Source organism: Sitodiplosis mosellana, unplaced genomic scaffold (genome assembly GCF_009176505.1).
Source record: "Sitodiplosis mosellana isolate CC-2019 unplaced genomic scaffold, AAFC_SMos_1.0 Smas_scaffold_6226, whole genome shotgun sequence".
NCBI classification, from domain to species: Eukaryota; Metazoa; Arthropoda; class Insecta; order Diptera; family Cecidomyiidae; genus Sitodiplosis; species Sitodiplosis mosellana.
In genome coordinates, this window is record NW_022601467.1 from 17,719,400 (window position 1) to 17,730,416 (window position 11,017).

The following is an 11,017-nucleotide window of genomic DNA, read 5'->3' on the forward strand; positions in this document are numbered from 1 at the left end:
CAACATGAAGTTGGCTCCGGTAAAGCGCACTGATTTCAAATCAATACCCACCGACTGACTCTTGGTTGATTTGTGGACCTGAACATGAGCGTGTTATCAGTGAATTTGAAGTTTATCTCAAATTTCATGGCTGATAATTTTAAAAAGTGGAAATTTTATTCATTTTTTTCAACATTTCATTGATAAATCGAAATATCTTGGCATCGGTCAACCCTAACCAAGGTTCATCTACATTGTTTGTTTTTTTGATTTTTGAAATGTCAAAGCAAAAATTCTTTTTTAACCGGCAATAAATACTCTGCACTACATAAACAAGATTGAATAAATCGCAAGATAAGCGTCTTTTCCCAAGGAAGTTTTATATTAACTTCATCAGCACATTTCGTGTGTGGTTTGAGTGCAATGATTACTTATCGTGTAATTTAATAGATTCTTCTTGGTTACGCAAAAAATTCCATTTGAAATAGATAATTCAGACAGAGTAGAAGTGAGCAATGTATACAATCTACGATACAAGTAATCGAAAGACGAATGTCCATCATTTGTCATGGATCTGGGCCGTTTCGTTGGCTGCGATGGTATTCTTCTTGAGCTGTTTTTCCAAGCATCGGCTACTTACACTGCCGCCTGGATTGACCGTAAACGATTTGCCGCAGCACAATGAATCGTTCATTGCAGAACGGGCTTGGCATGATTTGAACATAATAACGAGCTTTGGAACTCGACCAACCGGCAGTCATGCAAATGAAATACTTGCCATCGACTTTTTCAAACGTGAACTGTCGTACATCGAACGAAACGCACACCCAAATCAAAAAATCTATTCAGACATTCAAGTGACATCGGGCTCGTATTTCATTAACTTTAAACCACATCCAATGACGAATATCTATCGTAACGTGCAGAATTTCATTGTTCGAATGGCTGGCAGCGATGAAGCCGAAAATTCACTACGTAAAAACCATGCACTAATGTTGAATTGCCATTTTGATTCAGTTGCCGGAAGGTTAGCTACATTATTCACTTTGTGTTTTGATTCAGATATTGACTTTTGCTGTTATTGTTCACAGTCCGGGTGCCAGTGACGATGCGGCCAGTTGTTGTGTCATGATGGAGATTTTGAGAGTGCTGTCACAACAAGAGAAACGGCTGAGACATACTGTCATTTTCCTTTTTAACGGCGCCGAAGAGACACCACTGCAAGCTGCACACGGATTTATTACGCAGCATCGCTGGGCCAAAGATATCAGAGGTAAACGTTTACAAAAGAGAAATTCAACCAAAGTCGTTGACAACTTTATAAACAGTTTAACAATTATTGGTTTCTTTCAGCATTTCTCAATTTGGAATCGGTTGGATCAAATGGCAAAGAGATTCTATTCCAATCTGGGCCAAACCATGGGTGGCTGATTGATGTTAGTTGATATTAACAAGGGTTTTTCAAACCAATTATCATGATAATGCATTATATACAGATAGTATATCTGTCACGTACCACAAAATTTTTTTAGATACTGGAATCAATTCAAAACCCTACTTTTCCATTTTAGATGTATAAAAATGCTGTTCCCTACCCAAATGGGCAGGTGGCAGCTGAAGAAATGTTCCAATTGGGAGTTATACCATCGGACACCGATTTCCGCATTTTCCGAGACTATGGCCATATTCCAGGTGAGATTTTTGTTTTTAAATTTTTTGTCATTGAATTCATTTTCTAAACCGATGTTTTGTCATTTTCTGATTTCAGGAATGGATTTTGCTCACGTTTTCAATGGTTATCGTTATCACACCAAATATGATCATATCGACTACTTGCCGCCAGAAGTGTTGCAACGTACCGGCGATAATATACTTTCATTAGTCAGAAGACTGGGCAATTCGGATGAGCTTACGAATACTGAGGTATGGACCATACCATATGGTACAAACATATCGATTTTCAATGAAATGCATAATTTTGGCTGTCTCTCTCTTTCTCGCAGGCATACGTCAACGGTCGAATGGTTTACTTTGATTTGCTGGGCTACACATTCATTTCGTACACCGAATCAACGGGTCAAATTTTGCATATTATTATTCCAGCCCTTTCTGTGATTCTATCCTATTACTTCTTGCATACCAAAGGCATTTCTCGTCGTTATGTTCGCAAGGAACTCCGTTTTGGTTTCTTTGTTACGATATTCTCACTGTTTCTGGGCTGTGTGGTGTGCTACTTGATTGCCACTGAATTGGATCTAAATGGAAAAACAATGTCATGGTATCATCGCACTTACTTTTCGATTGCTTTGTACTGTTTTCCATCGTTGGCAGTTACCTCATTTTTCTATGCCCAATTGGTGCGAACGCGTGATTCTCCGCTGAGTTTGGCACTTCAAGCACAAGCTCGTTTGAATGGAGTGAATTTGGTGTGGGCAGCCGGCACTATTATTTTGACGTTATTCGGATTTCGAGCCGCGTATGTGCTTATGATTCCAGTTCTTGTGACACTTATTGTTAACACAATCATTGGCTTGACGAAATCACAAAATACAAGTGCGTTTACAATTTACCTTATCCTTTAATCATTCGATTTGGTACTTGATTATATATTTTTATCGAAAAACAATTTGATTTATCTCTTCAGTCAGAAAATGGCTCTACATTCATTTGGCCGGTCAAGTACTTGTTGTACTCTGGGCAACGCATTTTTATCATGCAATCATTGCGGTTTTCATTCCAATTGCCGGTCGATCAGGTGGCTACAAAAATCCAGATATTCCAATTGGCTTTATTTCCTGCTTTTTCACTATGTTCATCGGCAGCTATTTGGTAATTAAAGGGGTTTTAGAAGACACTAACGATTTCAACGTGGATTTGGATCAAAAATTAAATTTTAAAATTGTTTTGGTTGTAAAAATGCAATGATTTCTTCTGAATAGATTCCTCTCGTTGGTTTGCTACGTAATCCGAAATCGTTCTTGGTCACCGTTGCTGGATTATTTGTACTAACCCGTTTGAGTTTCATCGGCACGCATTTTGAATTTCCATACAGTGACGATCCTGCTAATCCAACACCACAAAGACACTTTGTTACTGTATGGCCAAATGAACATATTTCAGTTTTTATTAGATTCAACAAAAAATGTGTCATTTTTTTATTTTAGCACGCTGTACGAAAAGTCTATGATTTGAATGGTCGTGTGCAGTACACAGATTCAGGATATTGGTTCCGAGAACTTGATCGAAATGCAGAGAAAACAATCGATAGTCTTGTTGCTCCGGAGACGCCTGTTCGTCAAGAGCTCATACCGATGGGTAAAGAATTGCCATTTTATGGAATACCAACATACTCCTGTCGTCAGTTACATACTGGGCAAGTTTTTTTTTTATTGCATGCATCAAATCGATATTCATATAAACAATTTTTTGATCAACAATTTGTTCAAGAGAAAAATTATGTTTTTGTCTAATTTTTTGTTTCAAATCTTCTTACCCTTTTGAATCCATTTCAGCGGTTTTTGGTTGCCAGCCCCTGCTCCAATAGTAGAAAATGAAGTTCAAGTGAATGCCACCAAACCATTGAAGGTATCTGACAATAAATGGCAACTTCGATTAACGTTCAATGGTAATAAGAAAAGTGCACGACAGTCACAGAAAAAATTGTTAATCATTTTGTTGAATTGCAGGCAGTTATTTGTATTCGTTGCAAATTCGACCAAGAAGCGGTGTCAACTTATTGAAGTGGAATTTTTTAGATTTCATACCAGAAAAGAACGAATTTAATGGGGACAAAGGTTACTTTGCGATGGTTACTCATGGTCTAGAAGCACCTCCACTTCAGCTTCATATGGAATTTGATGTAAATATTTATCACATACCTGAAATGAAGTCAATGAAAATTAGAATTATTCTTTTATACATAAATCTGTCTATTATTCGATTGTAGACAAAAATTGGTCATACTGGTCCATTGGTGGAAGTATCGGTTGTGACATTCCATTGGGAAACATCATTCAAGCCAACGCCGGTGTTTGCCAATCTGCTTGCACGATTCCCGAAATGGGCTTTCCCTGTGCCATCAATCGCATCGCTACAAGCACATGTTTATTAAATCCAGCTGCTTTCTCAATTCTCAACCGAAAAAAAACCTCTTCTGGCTTGAGCTTATACAATCTCGGGAAAGTTTGGCATTAGATGCATTTTTGATTTTTTTTTTTTAAATAACTTTTTGGTGATTTGCTTGCAATTAACTCACCACAACTCTTCTAGATTTTAATATAGAAAATCCAGGGTTTTGCCGCAATATTTTTTCGTCTCAAATTTGTTAACATTTTAGTTGAATAAAATAATTGATAAATGGTACACAAAAGTGGTTCTAATCCGAATGAATTGTTTTATTCATTTTATTTAGTTTTATTTCAAAAATAAATGGGCGAAGTTGCTACATTGGAAGAAAATTCAACGCTAGACAAGTTTTCCCAAAGAATAAAATAAAAAGTAAAATCGTGTGTTATTTTCTCAGTTCATCAGTGTTTATTTCGATTTTGTTCACAATTATTACAGATTTATTTTTCAAATAAACAAAATGAAAAAATAGAATAAAATTCATGTAAAAAAAAACTCAAACACAATTTGTGTGCATTTGTGAGGATGCATTTTAAATATAATACAAAATTTGATGATAATATGAATTGAATCATTTGCAATATGAATAAAGAAAAAAAAAAAATTATTGGTGCAGAAAAATGTGTTCAAATAAAAGAACGAGAGAAAAAATATGTATAAATATATATATGCGTGCTTTCGTTAATTTGAATCCAAAAATTTCAATTGAATTAGAAAAAAAATCAAAGCAAAATGCCAATTACAGACAAATGGATCATTTTGAATTGAAATAGGCTTTGTTGCGGTAGTAAATATGTCTAAAAAAATGTTTCGATAAATTGATTAGGCGCAGAAATTAATGCTCGTCATTTAAACATTCATAAATCTCTATCAACGATTCACCTTCGGTCCAACATGTGTACATTAAGACCGAAAAGTGAAAACTCAAACCGGTTAAAATGCCGATGAATCACGGCAGTGCGGTGTGCAAATCGAGTGCACTAAACAGTCGGATCAATTGTTCACACCACAAAAGTAAAATGGTTCAAATTGCATTGTGTCTCGTTTGTTTTTTTTTATCCAGTTAATTATTTTTTTTTACCATATCTTTATCTCTCTAACAACTAATAATATTCAATTTTTTTTTTATCGATTTCTCATCAAATATACTTTTTATTCACGGTCAATAAATTTTCATTCCAAATATTAATTATTCGACACTTTCTCTATAAATATGATGACCATCATCGTCATCGTCGTCGTCATCATCGTGGCTGCATCGTGACCACGTGTATGGAAAGAGCGATGAGACGAAACGGTCATTGTCTCTATTTGAAACAAATGAAACATTATATAATATACGAATAGTTTTGTGTGTGTGTGTTTGTGTTATCGTTGAATATCCTTTTCATGTGAATTGGATGGCGAGAGGCAAACCTCTTATTAAGTTTGATGAATTGGCAATGTGTGCTTTACTTCGACACATTTATGCAGCTGCCGTTATACTTTTTCAGGGGATTACACATGAGGGCGTTTGTTTTTTTGTTGTTGCTAAAATACCAAATTCCATCGGACTCAACAAGAACTGCGCCTCTCTTTTTCTCATTTTTTTTTCCTTCTGATAGATAGTTTACTTTTTTAAATATATATTTGGCAATTATTATAATCATTTATATCATTTATAATATCAATTCATATTGTTGTTTTTTATTCGTTTTCTATTCTGAATGCGATGCCCAAGAGCTAAATCAAATCGGGATTTTGTGGCCGTGGACGTTAGCGCATACGCATGAATCTTTGCCCCTTCAAATTCCTTAACAACTTCTTCACTCTTAATAATTCTCGATTTTTTCTCTGTCTCTGTTTGTTGTTGCTAATCGTCTTTATATTAAATGCAGGATTGGGGAATGCTTCTTTTTATGTCATTCATTCGTTTTTCTTTCATCTTTCATTAAAAACACATTTGAAAAAGTTCGATATAAAAAAGTGGATCGATAGATTATCATGTATTTCGTTGCAGTACTGTTCATTCTCACTATTTGTCTAACGCAAATAAATAATTTGTTAGGACTGTGTGTGTGTGTGTGTCGGTGTGTCTTCTGGTTGTTTTTCGTCTGTGTTTTGATGTTTTTATGTTCGATTCACATTTCCATGTTTCGATTTCCGAAACAAAGCCAATAAGTTTAACTAACCTAATTTTCTCGACAGAAAAAAAAATTATAAAATAAAATAAAATAGATTCTCTAAAATGTCGATACTGTTCATACTTCATCGTTTCCTTACTTTTGTCTCTTACAACAATAAAAAAAAATCACTTCATTTGAAAAATTGAATGAATGAATTAAAAAAAAAAAGAGTTGAATTTTGTTCTACAATAATAATTTAAGTAGAACGTTTCTAAAAACAAATGTTGTCGGGCATTTTTTGTTGTCGAAATGCAAAATGGTATTGTGAATGATTTTCGGCACTGTTAATCGCGCGATATAAAATCCTACATGCATTTTTTAACTAGATGCTCCTATTTTATTGTATTTAATTAGAGTGCCGAAAATCCAAAGCCACAATCTTCGCAAAATTGCCAACAACTCCTACTCTCTTCTGTGTTTAAATGATTGTTTTCGTTTCATTGAAATGAGCAATGTTGCCGAGAGATTTCTTAGTTGTTGGTTAAAAATTGGTAGCAATAGAAAAAAAAACGGTGTTTTGCATGGTGTCTCATAAATTAATTGAATGAACAATATTTGTAATTGTTCAATTGATAATTTTGGCGATGATTGAAGATTCATTCTTAACATAAGATTTATTTCACATCATTTATCGAATATGAATTACGAACGAAAATAAAAAAAAATACTTCGAAATTGAGGAGGGAGGGGAATAAGTGTTTGCTAATTATGGTTTTTTTTTCTTCTTCTTTTTTCCATCTCGTTGCTTAATAACGAATGTCATTTCTATAAATTTAATGTGCTTAAACGGCATCGTTTGGGCTCTGGAATTCCGACAGGGCGTGAATTGGATTTTGAACTTTCTTCTGCGATCCTTTCCTTACTTTGGCTCGAACTTCTTCCGGTTTCTCGGGACGCACAAGTGGCTTCTTTTCCGGTGCTTTCATTTTCCATACAACGATCGGCGACTAAATGTGAACAAAAATGAAATCAATTAGTGAATTTGGTGATTAGGGGGAGAAAATAAATGGGAATTTTTTTTTTCTCCAAATCAAGGTCATGGTGAATTGAATATATTTTGATTTGTATTTTATTTTTTGATATTGTGTCATTTGTAGTCATGACATGAGAATTACGTAAGTAGGTTTGAGATGAAACGATGAACTCAAATGGGGTAAAAATGATGAAACATAAAATGATTAGCAGAATAGACAAATATTCTTTTGGTTGTTTTTTTTTCATGAAATCCATGGGACGATGTGATGATGTGTTTTTTCTTTTATGTTCGAGAACAGAAAAAAAAATCATGAGAAACAGATGTATGAATAATGATTGCCAATGCTGAAATTCGCTGATATGTTCAATTAGTTTTGATTTAAATCACGGTATTCATGCTTTGATGATCACAAGCCATGTTATATGTATCAAATGAATTCAGCCTAATCAAGACAAGGAAATAAATGATGCAATATCGAAATCAGGATGATTGGTTTTTTTTGCGTTTAAAAAGCTCGCTTTATATAAACAACGAAAGAAGAAAAATCGAAAAAAAGGAAATTTCGATAGCAAACCAAATGCAAAAAAATTCCAGGTGCATTCATTTGTGATGACAAAAAAAGAACCCAAATATAAGTTCAGAATGCAAATAATGATGAAGAAATTGAGAAAGAAAAACAAATAAACTAAAATCGAGTGAATGAATGCCAAAATCGAAGCATGTGTCAACGGATAAGCATGTGTCAACGGAACAAACAGAACACCGTGGCTTAAACACTTCACTTGCGACTTTCTCAGTTTTTTTTTCTTCGGAAATTTTGCCTTCAAAAATGAGATGAAGTGATAGAATTTTTTTTGTTTTGTTTGGTTCGATTATGATAACTTACGAGAATTCGTCTAGTTTGTTAGATATTGATTCGATATTTTTTTGAATTATTTTTTTTTGTTTGGTTATGATTACTTATATGTTTTTTTTGTCTTTCTCCTTGAATTTCATGTTTCTATATGTGTTTGTTACTCGAAGGGAATTTTGTATAATGCGTAAATGTAGATATGATATATGTATTTGCTTTTGATTTTCAACGAAATTGACATTTTTTTTAATGTAATTGACAAAATTGACTCGATCGATTGATATTATGATTATTTGCTTTTGATTTGTTTGGTTTGTTTGTTTTTTTTTTTGGTTCATTTCAGTGTTCATTGTATTCAACGTTCAGTTTCGAGCAAAACGCTTCATTGAGATTTTCTCGGGCGAGACTTTTTGTAATGGATCTTTTTTGGCTGTGGAGTATAGTCAAATAAACACACAATCAATTATGTCATTAATTGCATTTTAGATTTTGTAAATAAATCAATTGTGTTTTATTTTTTGTTTAATTTAAATGGTTTTTTTTTTCAACTTTTGTCTTGTCTGTTTGAAATGCTTGCATTTTATATACAGTAATTCAAGGGAAAAATAGTTACAAATTTGTGTCTACTTGAAAATCAAAACAAAAGAAACAGAAATTTGTGTGCAAAAATTAGTTTGTAAATAAATGCAACGATGAAACAGAAAAAGAGTGATGTTTTTCCATCAACATTGGATACGTTGTCTGTTTGTTTTTTTGGACAGAAAGAAAAACAAGAATTTTGAAAATAGCGCTTACTAATGGGAACAGAGGCTGAAAATCTCATGTGTCACTAAAAACAATGTATATAAATCCATTCCGCCATTTCAAAGTGAAGCCAAGTGAACACTGAATTCAACTGGTTAAATGAATGAGAGCTAGCAAACGCAAAAATGATGAACCGAAATTGTGAATGAAACGAAAGGAAAAAAAAACACAAATCAACCGAAATGATATGAAATTGTGAAAATGAAACAAAAAAAAATTGGTTTTTCTTTCAATTACAAATCCATAGATGGTCAACTCACAACGATCTCTCTCGGTTTTATTTGAGATTTTTTTCTTTTTTGGTTCAATACAATTTTGGTATTTTTCGTCGTTGTATTGATTATATTGGGCAGTTAAATATCATCATCGTATTCAATTATCATTTGACAAATAAAGGTTGGCTTCGTTGCTTGGTTTATTTTAAAAAAAAGTTCTCTCTCCTGTCTCAAATGTTCCGTAAATTTTAATGACATTTTCTTCGATCCGGAATGAGTTCGATTCACTTGGCATCGAAATGAGCATCGACAGTGAGCAAAACCGTGTGGTCAAATGGTTCGTAAATATGATTCGGATCAAATTCTTGTGTGATGGTAATGGAAGAGCTTGTGGATGTTGCCGTCGGAGCTGCACGCGAACATTCACGTTGTTGATGTGGTCGTTGATGCTTCAAATTGTCAAGGATTAAGGAAATCAGAAAATCAGTGATTAATTTGCAAAATGTTTTTTCTCGTTCTCTTTGGTGGTGGTGGTGGTCTTTATCATCGCGTGTTTAAATATACAGGCGGATGTAATTTCGAAACTAAGTGAAACAGCTTTGGAAAGTGCGTTGAATTTTATATCATTACTTGGTTTAAGCACATTATCGAATCGATTACGTTTACGATTATTATTTTTTTTTTTCGGTTGGGATAGAGGCTGGAAACAACGAAAAAAGACAAAATATTTACAACAAAGATACCGTGAAGTGTACGAAAACGGCTTTAGTTAGATTGCTCTGCGGCCAAGTGAGGTCTACGTGTGACATCAATCAATTGGTAGTTTTTTATTGATTTTATTGTTCAAGTATATTACTGGTGGTGGATGAGCTTGAATTTTAATTAATTTTTAGCAACGGTGTGACCAACAACAACGTTAGGCTTTTCCAAAACGAATTTTATTTGCAAAATAGGCAATGTGCGTGAGTGTGTGTGTGTGTGTGTGAATGTTATTTTAAAATGCGTACAATATTGCTCGATTCCATGCGAAACGAAGAATGGGCCAAATGGGGATAATATAATTAATTTGGTGCTCTCTTGGTGACCTTGTTACTCTACTTGATGTTTGACACATTTTTCATTCAATTCCTGCTGATTATGGTGAAGATGGAAAACGGGAGCGATACATACATACATATGCTGCCTACTGGCAGATTCAAACAACTGGTATACTTGATATTTCGAGTGCTTGTTACATTCAATTGGTACACAATGGTGGGCGATTTTCAGAGAGATACGGTGAAATTTGCGTCGACAACAACAACAACAACAACAACAGATATCCGCTCGAAATTAATCAAAAATACCGACAAATGAAAATGAATGAACCAACACACGTATATGAAATGTTCAGTAAATAAATTCTATGAAAATCAATATCATGCTCATGCGATACAATTTAAAATGAATGTGAAAACAAAAACGACTGGGCCCAATATCTGGTGTGAGACCACGATAATCTATTTCGCAGTTTTTACGTGTTAAAATAAACGGTCGCCGTACAAAATAGACAATAAACTTTCGGCACAACAATGAACGAATACAAACGACTTTAGTACAAATCCATTCGAAACGGTTTCTGACAGATAAATATGCTGTGAGTATGTGTGTATGTGTGTGTGTGTGTGTGTGTGTGAGAGAATGTGAATAATATAAATGTAAGTGGCGCATTGAAACAAATGCAATGGCCAAAATGAACAAAACAAAAAATACACAATATTAAATTCGAGAGAATTGATTATCTCTCGAAATGAAATCGAATGGAAAAATTATGCAGATTATCAGTCAAAAACATGAAGAGTGTGAGTTAAATTCAGACGTTCGCATTTGCATTGCTTAGGAAGCAGCATGTTTTAAGGCA

General features: G+C 34.0%; 1 protein-coding gene and 2 long non-coding RNA genes across 4 annotated transcripts; 2 read left to right on the top strand and 1 right to left on the bottom strand.

Annotated features, from left to right (window-relative positions):
- The first annotated feature begins 56 nt into the window (after positions 1–56).
- On the top strand, positions 57–4,361 carry LOC129578670 (endoplasmic reticulum metallopeptidase 1-like). Its single transcript, XM_055467572.1, has 12 exons — positions 57–1,006; positions 1,071–1,252; positions 1,333–1,415; positions 1,551–1,671; positions 1,748–1,902; positions 1,983–2,532; positions 2,624–2,808; positions 2,919–3,074; positions 3,144–3,352; positions 3,492–3,604; positions 3,666–3,838; positions 3,926–4,361. The coding sequence occupies exons 1-12, from the start codon at positions 495–497 to the stop codon at positions 4,088–4,090; spliced, it is 2,604 nt and encodes an 867-aa protein (XP_055323547.1). The 5' UTR covers positions 57–494; the 3' UTR covers positions 4,091–4,361.
- Positions 4,362–4,492: 131 nt separating this feature from the next.
- Positions 4,493–10,621, bottom strand: LOC129578675 (uncharacterized). Of its 2 annotated transcripts, none has more exons than XR_008689127.1 (2): positions 10,211–10,621; positions 4,493–7,216 (listed from the first exon to the last, which is right to left on the bottom strand). It is a non-coding gene; the product is annotated as an uncharacterized LOC129578675 (long non-coding RNA). The 2 variants fall into 2 exon arrangements; XR_008689126.1 differs by lacking the exon at positions 10,211–10,621 and adding an exon at positions 9,163–9,395.
- On the top strand, positions 9,415–10,214 carry LOC129578677 (uncharacterized). Its single transcript, XR_008689128.1, has 3 exons — positions 9,415–9,492; positions 9,684–9,723; positions 9,815–10,214. It is a non-coding gene; the product is annotated as an uncharacterized LOC129578677 (long non-coding RNA).
- Positions 10,622–11,017: the final 396 nt, after the last annotated feature.